This window comes from Diabrotica virgifera, chromosome 6 (assembly GCF_917563875.1).
Source record: "Diabrotica virgifera virgifera chromosome 6, PGI_DIABVI_V3a".
NCBI classification, from domain to species: domain Eukaryota; kingdom Metazoa; phylum Arthropoda; class Insecta; order Coleoptera; family Chrysomelidae; genus Diabrotica; species Diabrotica virgifera.
The window spans coordinates 35,173,900-35,194,159 of NC_065448.1; the positions used below are offsets into that span (position 1 = coordinate 35,173,900).

General features: G+C 34.6%; 1 protein-coding gene across 3 annotated transcripts in view; it reads left to right on the forward strand.

Annotated features, from left to right (window-relative positions):
* LOC114325302 (patj homolog) overlaps nt 1–20,260 on the forward strand; it is a 60,740-nt gene that overhangs the window by 22,945 nt on the left and 17,535 nt on the right. For all 3 annotated transcript variants that reach the window (XM_028273332.2, XM_028273331.2, XM_028273330.2), the window contains exons 6-7: nt 3,568–3,707; nt 5,288–5,546. In XM_028273332.2, coding sequence (XP_028129133.1) covers nt 3,568–3,707; nt 5,288–5,546 — 399 coding nt within the window. The remainder of the gene's footprint in view (nt 1–3,567; nt 3,708–5,287; nt 5,547–20,260) is intronic.

Sequence of the window (20,260 nt, forward strand, 5' to 3'; positions counted from 1 at the left end):
AAGCCCCAAAAAGTTTTAATTTTAACGCCTTCAAGATCAGATTTAGTACCACCATGTGTCTGTAAAAATTGCTCTAAGAACTTATGCAGATGTAAAAAAGCTGAGATTCCCTGTATATCTCGATGCATATGTATGAAAGAAAATGTCTGTAAAAATAGTAATAATAAATAATATCAACTTACTTTTTAGTTGTATTTCTGAAATATTAGTTTTTAATGGTTTTTTTTCTCATTTAGTACAAAAAATAGAAGACAAATTAAATAGAATGAAAGGTGATACGAGGTACAGTATGATGATTTAATTATAAAAATTATATGATAAAATGTTATTAGAATCTTCAAAAATGAAAAATGAAAATAACGTATATATACAATATATACATAGAAATTATAATTTGCATCGAGAAGTTAGCGCGTGAACCTTTACGCTGTGAGCCAATCTTGCGCCTCATAGCGGCCATTAAAATATCGACATCTTGGCCAAAAATAAATTTACGAACATTTTCGTAAGCTCAAATTGTTCCTTTTGAGTTTTTCTATCATTATTGTTAATTAAATTATAAATGTTTACAGCTCAAATTTGCTTGAAACCCTTATAAACAAATTAATGTACAAATTTTTTAAAGAAAATTATAACTTCAAACGGGTATAACATTAAAATAAATGAAGATCAAGTAATTTAAAAAACTTTGTTTGGAAGCCTATTAATTAAGCTTTAAAATGAGACCTTCTAAAGGCTCATTTGATTGGGTAGAAGCCGAGTTACGATCGATAAAGCTTCGAAAAATACTTATTTTGCAATTTGCATTGTGCACTAATTTTACAATATCTTAAGTTATAATTGTTGGATTTAAGTTTAGTAAACGTTTTTCCTTCGTTTTTTATTAAGGAACAAATTTTATTTGAAACATTTTTTTATCTCTTTTAGTTTATGAGCCAGAGCCTTATAAACAATTAAATTGTCTATAACAATTTTTTGACCACTCGGATCGAAATCCACCCTCGAAATTCGTAATCAGCAGCCAAAAATCCATAAGAAACCGTTGAGTTTGTCCATCAGAATTGAAAAGGACACGGTGACCTCTATTTGGCGCCTAGACTATGAAGCGCATTGTCTAGCTGGCAATTATAGAAAAATAATATCTATACCAATATGTGCTAATAGATACCTCTATCGGGAAAAGATGAAGTCAGGGTCGATAACACCAATGTGTGTATATGGAATTTATAGGAATAAAAGACAGATACAGTCAAACCTGCCATATCCGGATCAATGTGGCGACAGACCGATCCGGATATGAAAAAATCCGGATATCAAGACCACTACTTCTTTTACAGTCTCTGAAACGTTTTCTCCTTCATACATTCTAGTAATCAACGCCGTCAATAACTTTCGTCGATAGACACGTTTTATAGATTCTATAATGCATTATTTCGCCACCTTTTAGTTCTTTTTTAGTGCGTTGTCCAACAGCAGGATTGCCTTTCTCGGTAGATTTCGGTAGATCCGGACGGCGCAGAACCGTCCGGATATGGGGAGGTCCGGATATGACAGGTGTCCGGATATGGCAGGTTGTATGAGAATATAAACTGCGCGTCATAGAAAACGGGCACCCTAAAAAATGGGTCATTTTTGATGTCGCTTATCTCCTAAACCTGTTGTCCGATTTAAGTGATTTTTGAATATCTTATAGCCCTATTCTTTGCCAATATCCCTGTAATAATATTTTTGCTAAACAGGTAAATTTTCATTGTATACCAGGTGTCCGAATCAAACTGTGTTTTTTTCTCAAAGTTCGCAACACCCTGTGGAATATTCTAGCATTAATAAAATGCTGAAATTAAAACCCAACTATAGCCTCAGGTTTTTTTAACATTCTGTTTTTAGATTCATTCGCTTATGTTGGATATTACAAAAGTTATGTACTTTAAGAACTAGGCATGCTCTTTATCAGTACAGGGTGTTTCTAAAGAAGTACGACAAACTTTAAGGGGTAATTCTGCATGAAAACATAATGACCGTTTGCTTTATAAACATATGTCCGCAAATGCTTCGTTTCCGACATACAGGATGTTGAATTTTTTCTTACAAACTGACGATTTATTTATTGCCCTAAAACCGGTTGAGATATGCAAATGAAATTTGGTGGGTTTTAAGATGTAGTTATTGAACATTTTTTGACATACAATTAAGAATGTTTTATTCACCATTGGCGTGCATACGAATAATATGATCGGTCATATTACCCGTATGCGGTCCAATGGTGAATATAAAATTCTTAGTTGCATGTCAAAAAATGCGCAATAACCATCTCTTAAAACCTACCAAATTTCATTTGCCTATCTCAACCGGTTTTAAAGCAATAAATAAATCGTCAGTTTGTAAGAAAAATTTAACATCCCGTATCTCGGAAACGAAGCATTTGCGGATATATGATTATAAAGCAAACTGTCATTATTTTTTAATGCAGAATTACCCCTTAAAGTTTGTCGAACTTATTTAGTCCCTAAAACCCATTAGACTTATAACACCCTGTACTGATGAAGAACATGGCTAGTTGTTAAAGTACATAACTTTTGTATTATCCAACATAAGTGAATGAATCAAAAAACAGAATGTTAAGAAAACCTGAGGCTATAGTTGGGTTTTAATTTCAGTATTTTATAAATGCTAGAATATTCCACAGGGTGTTGCGAACTTTGAGAAAAAAACACAGTTTGATTCGGACACCCGGTATACAATGAAAATTTACCTGTTTAGCAAAAATATTATTACAGGGATATTGACAAAGAATAAGGCTATAACATATTCAAGAAATCACTTAAATCGGACAACAGGTTTAGGAGATACGCGACATCAAAAATGACCCATTTTTTAGGGTGCCCGTTTTCTATGACGCGCAGTTTAGTTTAATCAAATCTTGCCCAAGTATACTTTCGCTAACTTAGCATCATCAGGGGCATTTCGTCAAAACAGGAATAAATCCCAGCAAAATGTAACATTTGTATGGCAAGAAAGAAATTTTAAAAAATTTTGTAACTAATAAATAACATTAAACACACACTGTACGAAAGACAAACAGATCAAATTAATTAAAATATGCCGGATACTACATCTTGGCAAGAAAAATGTAAGAACAATGAAACAATGAAATCCATGCCAAGATGTAGTATCCGGCATATTTTAATTAATTAGATCTGTTTGTCTTTCGTACAGTGTGTGTTTAATGTTATTTATTAGTTACAAATTTTTTTAAAATTACTTTCTTGCCATACAAATGTTACATTTTGCTGGGATATATTCCTGTTTTGACGAAATTCCCCTGATGATGCTAAGTTAGCGAAAGTATACTTGGGCAAGATTTGATTAAACTATAAATATGCTCGATATTTGCTTTTTATTCCTATAAATTCCATATATTCCAGCATTCAACCTACTTCTATTTCAATGTGTATATGTTTCGACACCGAATTCCATGTTGATCAAGTCTTCTTTAACAAATTCTTTTTCAAATTAGTCAGAAGCTTCTGTACATATTTTATTTAACCTGTTATGTATTTCTTTCAGGATTAGGAATAAGCTTGGAAGGTACTGTTGATGTGGAAGGAGGAATAGAGCTACGACCGCATCATTACATTAGATCTATATTACCGGAAGGACCTGTTGGTCAAAATGGCAAGCTTCGACCTGGAGATGAACTTTTAGAAGTAAGTACTATATAACATTGATACCGTATGTTTACTTTTACATTAGATATAGCAGTACATCCAATACATGACAACACTGCTTCCCCGCTGCCCACACAGTGCCAATGCAACTCATTCTCATAAGCAGTGTTGCCGATTTTAGCGCTTCGTTTAGGGCCGGTTGTTCGAACGCTAATCAACAATGATCACTATCAAATATTTAATTACTGTCACAACTGTCATTGTCAACTTTGGTTGGGTTGTTGAAAACATAATTAATTATAATTATGAGATCAGTTAATCAATTGCCATAACAATTATTAACATAATTGATTAACTAATTTCATAATTGTAATCAATAATTATGTTTTCAGCAACCCAATCAAAGTTGACATTGACAGTTGTCACAGTAATTAAATATTTAATAATGATCATTTTTGATTAGCGTTAGAACAACCGGCCCTTAGTCGGCTATATCTAATCGAAAACTAAATCATCAATAAGTTACATAAGATTGTCCAATTAAAACCATCTTTGGTCAAATTAGTCTTGGAAACAATTGCAATCACCCCACTGACGTTCTAAAATGTTAGTTACGTTTATAAACGTTACACTGATCAGTTCCTATCATGGACGTATAGGGCTTTTCATCGATTGTCATTTGTTTCGAGCTTCTGTCATATGTTGTATACTCTGTGTATAATATTAATATACACGGATTATACGACATATAACAGAAGCTCGAAACAAATGACTGTGAATGAAGAGCCCTATGGTTCGTCCATGGTTCCTATCATTTGTATTTCATTGCGATTTTAAGTATTGTGACTTAAAAATGCCGTTTGTTAACAATCCGTCCAAATATAATCAGAGTACGGTAAACAACATTTTTTACCCATAAAGGACCTTTGCTCATAGTTTTTATAGAACCTAGAGTGCATATCAACGCAAACCTGAGAAAGGTTGACCAAAGAAAAAAGACCACGTAGGAAAGCCGATTGGAAAGAGATGCAAGGACTGCTCGTATCTTTTTGTCTATCGCAGTGGGAAGCGGATTTAGATTGCAGAGCGCAGTTTAAGATAGACCATTCCAGGGTGACGTCATTTGAGAGCCGCTGAGGAGCAAACATCATTTGTAAACAAAGTACATATGCAGAAAACCATTGTTTAATTTAAGAACATCGTTAAAATGCCAGCGTTTTGTTTTGCTTTAAAGTGTTCAGGGAGAGGTGAAAGAGATAAAGTGAGATTTTTTAGAATACCTGCCGCATTTAAAGATTGAGATATTTTAAATGCACGGTCAAAAGAACGTGGAGAGTTGTGGCTTAAGAATACCGATTTTCTAATTATACCGGGTTTTTACATCCCCCGTGAGGGTGTCATAATATCCAATATTTGACATTTTTGCAGTTAAAACCACAGTTTTTTAATAATAAATCGAGAAAAAACAAAAAGTACACTGAAAACAGAATGTTTGCTCCTTAGTGACGCTGTCAAAGTCACGTGACCTGGAATGGTATATACTTGTTGAAATTTTAAGGTTATGTTAGCCATTTGTTAGTTAAACCGTTATTTCATACCATACTTTTTGCTATTTTTAGGTAAATGGCCAGAAGTTGCTGGGTATACGACACGTGGAGGTAGTCAAGATATTAAGGGAACTTCCTAACGCGGTACGGCTCGTCTGTTCAAGGGAGCACAAAAACAACAGGGTGATAAATACTTCTCAAGACAGAGAAGCGTTCGAAGCTAGGAATATACTGGGCGGTAGCTTGAAAAACCTTTTACTCCAACCAGAACAAAAGTTGTTAAAAGCATTAAGTGATACTAGTCTTAATACTTCCAGTTCTGTGACTACAGGTAAATTTTCTTGTCTACTACACTTTTATGGTCCAAGTCAAACAATTAGGTGTGCACGTTATAGATTTAATGGCATCATAACCAATAGTACAAACTTGACGGCAAACAGATTCCACAATAAGTACACAATATGTATGTGAAGACCTTGTGTATTAACTGAAATATCTTTAACGTTTTTCGACATGCAAGCAACCACTTTAAACGCCGTTTTTTTATCGGCTGGTAATCCAATAAATATTTGATTGGGGTTTTTAATAGTTGTACTTTTACAAAATGGCACTAAACAACACTGTTTTCTTTTATTTTCCTTAGTAATCCTTCTTTCCTTTCCTTCAAAAACTGTATCAAACTCCAATCTCAACAAACTGGTATATATTATTACAATGATATACGATAAAGGTCATTAAAACATAAACATAAATAAAATATAATGATGTGACATCACGGGTCGTTTGAAATGGTTTAAATACACAGAAGATTTTAAATTTGTACTTCTAAGTTATTATGAATTTTTGAAGCATGAAATTTTGGAAATCTCATTTTTTAAACCAAAAAAAAAGTTTCCTATTCTGTTATTTAGTTTCTCTGTTTGATTTTGATTTAAATTGTTGGATATTTTAATTGAATTGTATTAAAACAATAATTACTCTGTATTTCGTCTTCCCCGATTATTGAAAAAAAAAAATTGACATTACATCTAACCTCCTATATCGATAGACGTCAGTTGCCATTTCCAATCTCACCAAATGTAATAATGACGTCTTATAAACTCGTCACTAACTCTTGCCGATGAAATGTTCACTGTAATAGACATGGCATGTCAAAAAAGTGTAATTGCTCCCTATATATTTTTTTAAATTTTGAATATGAACTAGGGGAAAATTGCGTGCAACCCTTATTGTTTGACTTCCTTTACCTGTCCAGAAGACAGGCTGCAAGTAGTACTTTAGCACATGTTATAAAACGAAGGTTGATTTCACTCACACGTTTTATTCTTCTTCACTGTCATTAGTTCTAAAGCCAAATATTGAGTATTTTATTTGTATACACTTGTACAGAAAAATATGACCATTTGGAGAAAATACCATTTATTAAAAGTATCTTTTGTATTATACTATGTAACAAAAATTTGCGGAACTTTGACACACTACGCGTATAAAATCCGCCTCCATAGTTTTCATTTGTTGTTTATTAAGCGGTGTATTCACATGCGTATCTGTCGGGAGGATATGTCCGACGGACAATTACTTCGGACAGATCCGCATGTGTGTATCCATGCGTACGCCGTCTGTGGTTCAAGACGACGCACGAGCACATACAGCGAGCCAGACATATACGCATGTGTGTGAATAGTTTCAAGGATTTGTTCGCCGGACGAAGAATATAATATCTGTTAAAGTATCAATTTTCATTCTAACCACGGTAGTAAGCGTGTATTTAAATTACATTAAGATGGCATTTGCGGATAATAATATATTTTGGAAAAGTTTTATTTTGTTATGTAAGTTGAAGCCATGCTTGTGGAATCTAAAAAGTAAAGAATATTCTAACAGGCAACTGCGGAAAAACACATTTGAAGAATTAATGGAAAATGCTAAGAAATTTGCTCCAATTATTGATAGTTGCATTTTATTATTCATAGCACAGTGGAAAACAGATAAACACACAACGCGGGAACCAGTACAAAAAACAGATAAACACACAACGCGGGAACCAGTACAACTGAGAGATTTGTTCGTGAATGTGTAGCACCAACGAATTTGTTCTGGAGACACATCTGCCTGTATATAGCTAAAGACGGATCTGTCCGCCGGACAAATACGCATGTGAATAGGGCCCTTTAGCCTTTTAACGAATTAACCCGAGATATCTCGGAACGCAATTCCCGTGCTTAAAATAATGAACCGGAGATATTTCGTTGTATGCTATTTATTCAGAATTTGAACGGTTTCTCCCGTATTTTTAATCTGCGTTTTCACTCGTTTTACTCAAGTTATTTGGTACACGATACAGCATGTCCCTTGGATAAAGGAGGGGGATTTGTCTGATAAATAATCTCAGTTGTTTAACCAGTTGTTTAACCCGGCATTGGTCGCTAGGTAGGTTGTTACACGAGTGCTCGCGCGTGAGATTTTCTCTCATATATCCAAATTTTGCCTTTCTTCTTTACAAAATTTTACAAAAAAGATGAGCTTTCATCAACGATAAATCCATTTGCTTTAAAAGGACACGACGTTTTTCTGTTTTATTATTATTATCTTTATATAAAATGTGACTACTGATGCCGCCAATATTTAACATTGAAAAATATATGGTAAGTGACCATCTACAATTAACCCATGAAACAGAATATAGGATTTTCATATCATCGACCACATCCACGGCGTCTTTTATTACATCATAAAAGGATATTATTTTAGGTTTTAAGGGGAAAAATATAATTAATTTTTATATACAGTTGGTGACGCACAGTGGTCCTTTCTGACGATCTATGGTTGCAAAAGTATTACACCACAATTAGTCGGAGAGATAGAAGCGGATTTTGTGCGTGATAAGTAATATGGAAAAACTATACGGGGATATGTTGAATTAGTTGTATACATGACTTTCCCCAACGGCCGGAAACCAGAGTGGGGGACGAGGGTAGTTATAAGGGGTAAAATTCGCGGTTTTTATTGTTTTTTTTTGTGACGCTCATGATCAAGAAAGTGCCCCAAAATATGGTAATAAGTAGGTCATGACGTAAATAAGTACAATCTCCAGGGGCGGAACGTTGCGTGCCGACAAATGGGTGGGGGCAGTGGTTAATATAAAAATTATAAGGGATTTTTGTGACGTTCCTGATCGAGATAGTGAACCAAAATTTGGGAGTAAGTAGATCATGACGTAACTAACCAAAATCTCTAGGGGCGGAAACCAGAGTTGGGGATGAGGGTAGTTTTAAGGGGTCAAAGTCAAAGCTTGTATTATTTTTTTTGTGACGCATCACAACATTTGCTCGCCACGTAGCGTTCCGCCCCTGGGGATTTTAGTTAGCAATGTCATGATCTACTTCTTCACAAATTTTGGTGCACCATCTCCATCATGAGCGTCACAAAAGAAATAATAAAAACCGCGACTTTGACCCCTTATAACTACCCTCGTCCCCCACTCTGGTTTCAGGCCGTTGGGGAAAGTCATGTACACAACTAATTCAATATATCCCCGTATAATTTTTCCATATTACTTATCACGCACAAAATCCGCTCCCAGCTCTTAGACTAAATATAAGGGACTGAAAATTCGTATACAGGTAAAACATTGTTGTATATGTAAAATACAAGAACCTACAAAAATTAAAAAAATATAGAAAGAGCACGTTCGAGCACACAAGAGTAACTTTTTCTGAGAGATAAATAAATAAAGTAACAATAAACAAATAGTTTAGCAACAATCCCGAACAATCCCAAAAGTTCTACTCTATTAAAATCTTTACAAATTCTTATTTTAGTGCTAATCTATCATCATCTTTACAATCAAATATTTTTTTATCAATAAAGGTACAACTATTGTTTTATAATATTGTAAATATACTTGTTCGCTCTACTTCCATTTCAAAAAAATATTAAAATAACAGTTTTAGGTACACTTAAATTCATTTTGAAAGGGCGCGGGCGCTGGTAAATTGCCTGAAACTACTGAGCGTAAGTTTGGTAAACAAGTAAAACTTTCGGTTTCAATTTTTCACTTCGAGGTGGGAGTGGAGTTCTAAGACCGATTTATTTTGTTTACCTGGTTATCTAGGTATTCAATGAGTGTCATTACAACCGACTATTTGAAGATGAATTTTATACTTTTGCAACCATAGATTATGAAAAAGGACCACCGTGTGACGCCGGTGGTCGCTTGATGAGAGAATCTCTCACATGAAGCGCACTGACTCAACAATATAGTGATACTAAGTAAACTGAGTCACTATCTGAGCGGACGAGTCCACTAGATTGTCGAGGGAGGATAGTTAGGAGACTAGAAGGAACTACAGCGCGTATAATTTCCCAGAAAAAAAGTTGTGCGCAATTTTCTGAAACCGTGAGGGAAAATCTCATATAGCGACCACTGGCGGATTAAATGACAAACCGTTTTGCGACTTAACGTGTGTTTTTTATTGATAATGGGTTTTAGTGACATTTCTGAGGATAGTTTTCTATTAGACGAATCTGAAAGTTCTGATAGCGAGAATGAAAGAGATGTGTCAGATGAAGACAGTGGCAATGAAGCCGGCTTACTTCGCGAAGTTAGACAGAGTTTCAATAAATGTGGACCAACCAGGGCCGGTTCTATAGGATATTGAAAGGATATAAGGTTCCATATATTCGAAGTGTAATTTTAATGTACAGGATATTGAAAGTAAAGTTGAACCCATGCTGGTTAAAGGTGCTCGGACTTTCGCAGAATTATATCAAGAAGCAAATGGACCTCAAAGAATAGTGATGAAATGCAAATGCAAAAGATCTTTATATTGTTTTGTCAAATAACAAATTTTTGTTTCATAGTGTAACGAGAGTTACAAAAGAAGTATTAAAATTGTAACCATATGATTTTGTTCAAGCTTATTCAGAGTTAATAATTATGTAATGGTAATATTTTTTCCACATGGTTAATACTTTTGATTCACATTATATAGAATAGTTAACTGCTGTACAAAACTTATTTTTATATTTATTCTGAATTATAATTTAAACTTCACTGTGCATATCTATAGCAAATGCTTTCTTTAGCTGTACATTGCTTTTATTAAAATTCAATTTTTTTTCACTGGTCTCCTCTCATAAAGGTGGAGAAGATCTGAGTGGGTGTTCAACACCAGTTATATTTTTATGCCACTGTAGTCGTAAGAAATTGTAGATTTGTTTTAATTATTTATAACTCCCTTCAACCACTACAAATGTAACTACAAATGTACCCCATTATAATCAATACAATAATATCCGGACATTACCGAAAGTAAGTATGCGTTTAGGTGACAATACAAGTAATAAGGAAAGGAATGGACGATGAACCAAAGAACAGAATTATTAACTTATAAGAAAGACAAAAGTGGGTAATACATGTGATGGTTAGTGATACTTCACTTAATAAGTTCACAGCTCTTACTAGTAAAATAACATTGTTTAGTCAAAATTCATCTCTTTTCATCGACATAGTGTCATTCTAAGATTATACATATAATTTAATAATTCTTCAACAATAGGATACCTTTTTGTAGAACGATTTACCTCTGGCCTTGAATTTAAAAATTAAAATAAACTTCTACCTCTTATTCTACTTTTATCTCGAAGCTGTCTGTTATAAACCAGTTGGCGTATTGTACGTCTTCCATTCCTTCACGGCACCCATTCCAGAATTCTGGAACGCTGTACCAGCTTTTATAGGTCTAGTGGATGTGTACGATATGTTTTTGGACCCATATTGGTGGTCTCCAATAAGTGTTTGCCACTTGCGATTCTGTGCCTCACAAGCATGCAAGATGTGGTTGGTTGTTTTAAGTTCGCTGCTATGGAGCCTATGTCCCATTGTGCGCAGGTGTCCCTTAACTGGCACATGTCCAGTAAGGAAACCTGTTAAGACTACTTGTTTCCGCAGTATTTCCGCACTATTAGCACATACTCGTCCAATATACATTTTGCCATGTATTTGACCGGGTATATTGTCGCAGTAAGAGTTGTACTGCCTTCGGATCCAGATTTTTTTCTGCTCGCGGACGATGCTTTGACAGAATTGCAGGAAAGAAAGAACTAGACAGGAAACCCTTTCATGGGCTAACCATTTTACATACTGTACATGAATGGCTTAACATTCACTACTTAGAACAGCACGGGACAAGGAACAATTTGGCACATCTGCTAAAGTAAAGTTTCTTATAAAGAAAGATGGCTTTAACTACATTATAACAAAAATCCGGGAACACTTTATGCCTTCATATTTTTTTTTGTAAAAACGATAAATAACATTTTTAATTACGCAAAGGAGAAAATTTACTATAAAACAAGTTGTCCTAGTAAATTAATAGATGTAACAAGCAATTACTCATTTACTCTAAAAGATGTTATTAAGAATAACATTCATTCATTTGTTTCATGATTCATGCGTTACACACCTTTTGTACCCCACGTTGGGCAGAAATTAAAAGAAATTAGAATAAGATAATTATTCGAAGAACAATTCGTCAGTTAGACATTCTTAGGTGTCGTCTTCATCATTGAAGGTTGGTAACAATTTCGGTAAACTGTGTACGGTTTTGTGCCGTTCGCAGTTTTGTTTGTGCATGGAACACTGCCCATTCATGGATGTTCTTCAGCCAGAAACACTGCATACGTCTAGCTCCTTTCTGGTACTATTTTTCCTTTTATGATTAATTTTGAAATTTCATATCTCCGCGTTCGCTTAGTAAAGTTTTCAGGAGGTTTTCTCGAGGAAATTTTCTCTTACCATTAATATGCTTGTTCTTATTTCTAGATCGGGGTCTAGGTTGTATATGATTCAACAGCCCAATTATCTTGTCACTACCACGCGAAGTTTACCATGCAAGTGTCACATTCGTGGTAGTGAAAATTACATGTGGTATTTAACCTTATCCAAACCCATAACCGTATTCATCTACAAAGAAAAACTCATCTGTTGGTTTTTTTGTAGAGTTTTTAGATTGTTATGAATACATGTTAAGCATAAATAAGTTCTTGTTTGTTATATGTATTAATTTTTTAGTAGGAAATAGATTTTTTAAGAGGTAAAACTTTTTATTTGTATCTTTTAACTCAAAAGGTTATAGAGATGTAAATTTCAATATATTTTCGTATTAATTCCATGAAAGTAATATATTATCGTAGTGGGAATAAATAATCCGATACCTGTACGCTTGTACAATTTTACCATACATGACATTTCGTACCTCTTTTACCATAGATGGCGACACTAACTACAATATTCAACTAAAATTAATCCACAAGAAACAATAACACATCAGTTTACTTCTACAGCACGACCAAATTCACTTTGTATTTGAGATTTGAATGCGCACTGGTGTTAATATTCGGTTTTCCAAATTTTCTGAATTTTATTTTGGTAACATCTCGCCAAAGAAAATACCTGCACGATACCAAAATAAAATTCATAAAATGTGGAAAAATCAAACGTCAACAACAGTGGGCATTCAAATTTCAAATACAAAGTGAGTTTGGTATAGTGCTGTGGTAGAAAGATATTGCCACGTTTTTGGTACCCAGATTGTTATATGTTTGCTGTTCAAGGTAACGTTATCGGACGCTCTATAATTTTAATTTTGAATAGTTTTTATTTTAGTAGGTTAGACACTTTTTGTTATTTTTTTAATCTAATTTTAAAATATGTATATTGTCGATCACGAGAATGTTGTATAACTTTTTTATTTTTAAATTAAATTATCTTGACCAAAGTTTTCGTTTGACACATTTAGTAGTTTACATTATGTACACTTGTTGATGGCAATGCTTATCAAATATTTTTCAGACTCTTAAAACTGTTAAAAATTCACAAGCTTGTTTTGACAGACAAAAATTCTTTTTTGTGTGTACCAGAGCTTTGTACTAGTACTACGTCGAAGGGACAAAAGGTCCGAAGTAATACTTACCATAAAACAAGAAAAATGGAATACTGCTGGTCTCATGCTTGACCAAAAATATACATTCTACAAAATATTATGCAGGAAAATATTGAAGAAGCCGCAGGAAATGTTCTGTATGAGAAATTTAAAAGAGAGGTTTGCTGGTATGACAAACGAACTTTTTAGAACAGTTGTACACAAAAAATAGTAAAATCCTTTATAAGAGGTATATTTAAAATCCCTGAAAAGGGCTACATCACAATCACAGAACTAGTTTTCGACTGGTTTACCAGTCATCATCAGTGCTTAGCTAAAATGAATATAATCTGGTAAAATAATGCAAAGATTTTGAAATTTTGACTAGGGTTAAGAAAAGTTGTAGGTTATACTCACGTGAAGTTTACATGCTAACCACCAAGATATAATTTACAAAAATATTAGGGTCAAAGCCCTGTAAAAGTAATTCGTGAAGGAAACATCGATTGAAAATACTGACTTAAGCGTGGATGTTTGAAATATTTGCTAATATGCCCCAGGTAACATCTGAGCTGTGATTCGACTTGTTCACATGGTGGAAGTGTAGCAGCAAGTGACAATGAAATGGAAAGAAACCTCTGAACGATGACAAGACAGAAATGACAGTTCCACAGGAAGTTGAAAAATTAACCTGTCATATTTATTTAAGACTATGGTGTACAGTCTGTTAAAGTTAGAAATGATGTAACAACACACTCTATTGTGAAATATATCATTTAAAATTCAGTAAACTATGCAAATGTAGTTTGCCTAACCACCTACACTAACAGTATACGTGAATACATTTTTAACTATTAACATCTAGTTTACTGAATTTTAAATGATAATTTTCAGAATGGATTGTGTTGTTACATCATTTCTAACTTTAACAAACTGTACACCATAGTCTTTAATAAATATGACAGGTTAATTTTTCAACTTCCTGTGGAACTGTCATTTTTGTCTTGTCATCGTTCAGAGGTTTCTATCCATTTCATTGTCACTTGCTGCTACACTTCCACCATGTGAACAAGTCGAATCACAGCTCAGATGTTACCTGGGGCATATTAGCAAATATTTCAAACATCCACGCTTAAGTCAGTATTTTCAATCGATGTTTCCTTAACGGATTACTTTTACAGGGCTTTGACCCTAATATTTTTGTAAATTATATCTTGGTGGTTAGCATGTAAACTTCTCGTGAGTATAACCTACAACTTTTCCCCTAGTCAAAATTTCAAAATCTTTGCATTATTTTACCAGGTTATATTCATTTTAGGTAAGCACTGATGATGACTGGTAAACCAGTCGAAAACTAGTTCTGTGATTGTGATGTAGCCCTTTTTAGGGATTTTAAATATACCTTTTATAAAGGATTTTACTATTTTTTGTATTACATGGTATACAGCCAACTACAGGAAAACTTTTTTCCTTGTGGAAGTTGTAAACAAAGTTTGAATAGCCTTGATGATATCCAATCTCCGATACAAGAGGAACAAAGAGAAGAAGAAATAAAATAGGTCTTAATTTTCATGTTAACTTTGCGAGGAAACTATCATAGTTGTAGATAAATGTCGAAATAGTGATCTTTGGTTCCTCAATATACTTTATTGGTATCGTGCAAGGAATAATGAATTTTATCTTCCTTCAGAAATTGTATCATGCTCATTACTATTGTTCTTGTTTAATCGAACAACTTGTTATGTCTGATTAAATAATTGACCCGACCATTTAACCTTATCAATACCTTATCTTATCCATGTTAGAATAGTAACTTAGCTTACCCCATGTCGCTACAGCCTTTGAAGATCCTCGGCCTACCCCACGACATATCTCCATTTTTTGTTGTTGTTGGCTTACTCCCATCACCGCCGGATACCTAATCTCCTGGTTCTATTGCACTAGATGTCACTGTCTCATTCTTTCCCGTTGTTCCATATTTTTGAAGTTATACTTCTTTAGGCGCGATTGGGAGTGAATTTTTATTTTTCTGGGCGCATGCGCACACCGACAGTATGGTATTAGTCGTTATACGGGCTCTGATTGGGTGTTGAAATGATCTGTCAATAATTGTTCAATATGGAGGTTATCGGTAAACAAAAATGTTGTATATATTAGTTTTTATTGTTTTGAGGACAGAAATAAAATCAAATTTATAATTATAGGGACTTTTTAAATAGTTTTGAAAAGCCACAGGTACGTAATTCTAAATGTTTCAGTTGTATTCCAATAAAAAATTATCTTCATACCTATTTGGAAAATAATGTACTTACCTATTAGTAGGCAATGCTTTAATTTGCATAATCTGATCACGAACAAACTTTCTACAAATCTTCATCTAATATATCGTTTTCTTACTCTTTATTTTGTTGTATTTTAATTCCACAAAAATCAAACTAATAATTTGATTAAATTAATATAAATAAACAAAATGTCAAAAAGTTTATGGTGTAAACGTTCAGTTTATCTGTATTCCCACATGACGTAAACGCGAAAATGGTGCAGTGGGAAATCGCTTCGACTTTCGTACGGCGCGATAGACGGGAAGTGGGTTCAAGCCCCAAATGCCAGTTATTATTTTTTTATTTTTTTTTATAGATTTTATGATTGTAAGTATATTATTATATCATTTTTTTCAGAAAATACGTGTTTAATTAAAATTTTTGGCAACAATTATTGTTCAGAAATCATTTGTTGCATTTTTCAATGTGTTTGTGTGTGTTTTATTCTTTTATTTTTTTAATTTTTGGTATTGTTTTAATACAAATTTTTGGAAAGTAGTAGAGAAACTGTTTAATTAAAGTATATTGATTTCGTTGAAATCATATAATAGAAGTATAACTTCTTACGTGCGTACAAAGTACACACACATTCTTTTTTCCTTTTATTTTCTCCTGAACAGTAGTGTTTCTTGCGCAAATTAAACCATGCTTTGGTTGATTTCGGTCACTGTGGGTGATAAACATGCTAACATATGGCAAAGTTATCTACATTTCGTTTAAACGGCTCTAAAGGTACGTATCCATACAAGGGTGATCCGCGCTCGGTATAGCTGCTCAAATGGATACGGTATGCGCTCCCCTACATATAAACCGCAAACCGGGTGAATCGAAGAGGGTGAGCGCCGAGCGGCGATCACCAACGTATCCACTATGTGGAGCTGCTACACCGAGCGCGGATAACCCTTGTATGGATACGTGCCTTAATAGTTTTTCCGTAATCCTTCAAATGTACAAAATGTAGCGATTAGACTGCAATAGAGAATTCAAATACTGTAAAATAATACTTCAATTAACTATGGTAGCCTACCGTCTATGCTTCGCCTAGCTCAGTCTTCAAGTACAAGTCCGCGTTGTCTTGATTAAAAATATGAACAATGAAGATTCAGATTGTGACAAATAAAAAAATAAATTACCTAATATTTATTTATCGTGAAAAATATAATAAAGTGATTTAACAGGCTAAACTTGAAATTTATAGGCACAAGAATTATTACATTTCGCACTCTGCCATGTTAGAGGGACACCCACTAACAGTATTATTGGAAGGGGAATTGACTGAAATGAAGTATGACATCGAAGTATAGAACATCATTTGTTCTGTTAAAATAGACAGAAAATTTAGCCTACAGAGAAGAAAGAGAGAGGGCGCCAACGATTTTTTGGGAAAAAATTGTAAAAACGAAGCTAAAGGTTAAGAAATTAATAAATTAACAAAGACATTGCAATAAAATAATTATTTAAATATAAATTAACGAAGATAATTTATCACACTACGGGACACTAAAACACACACTATACTGTATAGCGGTAAAGATGAAGGAAATAAAGAATTTGGAGTAGCCTTTATCGTAGATAATAAAATGAAGCACCTGATAACAGTTTTCAAGCCATCAATGAAATAATCTACAAGCTTAGGATAAAAACGCATTTCTTTAACATAACTCTTATAAATGTACACTGTCCCACAAATGAGCAGGAAGAAGACACTAAGGTAGCCTTTTATCAAGATCTAGAACGAATCTATGACTCAATACCAAGAAACGACATTAAAATGGTGATAGGCGACACAAACGCCAATATCGGAAAAGAAGAAGAGTACATAGGGGTAATAGGGAAACATAGTTTGCATAGAGACACAAATGAGAATGGTCAGTTTCTAATAGATTTCGCAGCTGGAAAGAATATGATTATCAGTTCGACATGCTTCCCACATCGGGACATACATAAGGGCACTTGGATATCACCTGACGGAAACACAATAAATCAAATAGACCATATACTGACTGAAAAAAGAATGGCGACGAGTATATTAGATGTAAAAAGCAGACGTGGCGCAAGCTGTGACTCAGACCATCTACTAGTACAGACACGTTTTAGATGCAAAATCAGTCGACAGGTAAAGGAAAAATATCCAAAACAAAAAAAACTAAACTTAGATAACCTGAAAGTCTCTGAGGTACAAGAAAGATTTGCGAGAACAGTGGATGAAAAATTACTAGAAGAAAACAGAGCAGACTCCACAATAGAAAATCAATGGAACACCATAAGCAGTATCATACTAAACACAGCGAAAGAAGTCCTAGGAACAACGACACAACGGAGAGAAGAAACATGGTTCGATGAAGAATGCAAACAAGCTATACAGGAAAGAAATGATGCACATAAGAATTACATACTCAGCCGTACTAGAGAGAGAAAAACAGAATTTGAGAACAAAAGACGAAGAGCAGATAAACTGTACAGGCAGAAAAAGAGAAAGTACGAAAACCAACGGATACTAAACATAGAGAGGGAGTTTAAGGAAAACGAAACATGTAGTGCATACCAATTTATCAAACATCTAAGACAGGGATACAAACCGAAGACTAGCCTCTGCAAAAATAAGAAGGGTGAAATCATTAGCGATATGGACGACATTAAGATAACCTGGATGACCTACTTTAAGGAAGTATTAAACAAAGGGGCACAAGCACCATTGCAACAACAGAGGCAGCAGCAGGCACGGCAGGAGGTACAACAACAAGAGCTGGGGGAAGATGGAGAAGAAAATGAATTAACTAGACCCCCAACGCTAGAGGAGGTCCAAACGGCAATCCACATACAACAAAGCCATAAAGCACCGGGAATAGATAACATACCGGCAGAACTACTCAAGCAAGGAGGAAGGAATTTGACACAACATAATGTACCAGCTAATACGAGAGATATGGATAGAAGAAGAAATCCCCCAACAATGGAAGAAAAGTATAATCTGCCCTATTTATAAAAAATGAGACAAACTGTTGTGTCAGAATTATAGAGGTATCTCTTTACTTTGTTCGGGATACAAAATATTCACAAACATCCTTAATCGAAGACTTCAACCTCTCACGGAAAAAATCATCGGGAAATATCAAACAGGGTTTAGGCAAAATGTATCTACCATTGACCAACTATTTACAGTTAAACAAATACTAGCCAAAGCATGGGAATATGACATGGACGTTTACAATCTCTTTGTAGATTTTAAACAAGCCTATGATTCAATAGATAGAACAATTCTACCTAATATATTGGAAGAATTTGGCATACCATCAAAATTAATACGACTAGTGCAAATGACAATGACAGAAACAGAAGCACAGGTATGTATTCAAGGACAGATCACTGATGCGTTTACGATAACGCAAGGACTGAAACAAAGCGACGGACTGGCTCCAGCGCTTTTTAATCTTGTTCTTGAATATGTAATTAGACGGTTGACGGTGAGCGGAAATAACATACTTACAAACAAATCTACCCAATTAGCAGCATACGCAGATGATATAAACATAATGAGCAGAACAATGAATGAGGCGGAAGAAACCTACGTTGAGTTGAAACAGAGTGCAGAAGCAGTAGGGCTAGCAATAAATACATATAAAACAAAACTACTCATACAAACCAGATCAAATAGACCGGCGCAACAACACTTTATTGACGATATAGAACATGTGAATATATTCACGTACCTAGGAATGGATCTGGTCGCAAGCAATGAAGAAGAACCGGAAATAAATAGAAGGCGCTTGTGCTGGCAAATAAAGCCTATTTCGCGATGGGCCACATATTCAAATCGCGAGACGTACTACGGAAAACAAAACTTCGGGTCTATAAAACAATAATCAGGCCCATAGTAAGTTATGGCTGTGAAACATGGGTGGTGACACAGAAATCTGCCAATGCATTAGATGTGTTTGAAAGAAAAATATTACGTAGGATACTGGGCCCAATCAGTGAAAATAACAACTGGCGAATTAGGTATAATAGAGAAATATACGAGCAATATAGCGAACCAACTCAAGCACAATACACTAAACTGCAGAGATTACGGTGGGCAGGGCACGTGGTCCGCATGCATGAGAATAGAATCCCCAGAAAATTACTAAATGCAAGAATGCAGGGAAAAAGACCTGTTGGAAGACCTAAAACGAGATGGGAAGACGAAGTCGATGAGGATGCCGGGAACTTCCTGGGAACGCGTTCATGGAAAAGAACAGCGGTAAATCGAAATGATTGGAGAAGCTTGTTGAAGGAGGCCAAGGCTCGATTTGGGCTGTAGTGCCATTGGATGGATGGAATTAACGAAGATGTGACGTTACACAATTTCATTTAAAACTAAAAATCCACGAAAAAAATAAATTCCGGTAGCTGGTTGTATACCATGAATCACAAAAAAATGGTTAGATTTATTTGTAAGGTATATTTTATAAAATCCCTAAAAAGGGCTACATCAAAACAAAACGTTTTCGGAATTACAATTGCATCATCAGTATTTATTTCAGGTTAAATCGCATGGCTGTGTCGCCAAGATATTTGGGTAAAAACCATTTAAATGTTTAAAATTTTCCTGGATTTAACTTCTGGCAACATAGGACTTTCGCCATATGGGTTTCAATGTCCAGAGGATAAGAACCTCTCTTGACGGACTTCAGATGGCAACTCAGTCGGCAAAACCAAGTATTTCTCATGTATGTTTGGCTGCTGATCACGAATTTCGAGGGTGGATTTCGATCTGAGTGATCAAAAAATTGTTGTAAACAATTTAATTGTTTATAAGG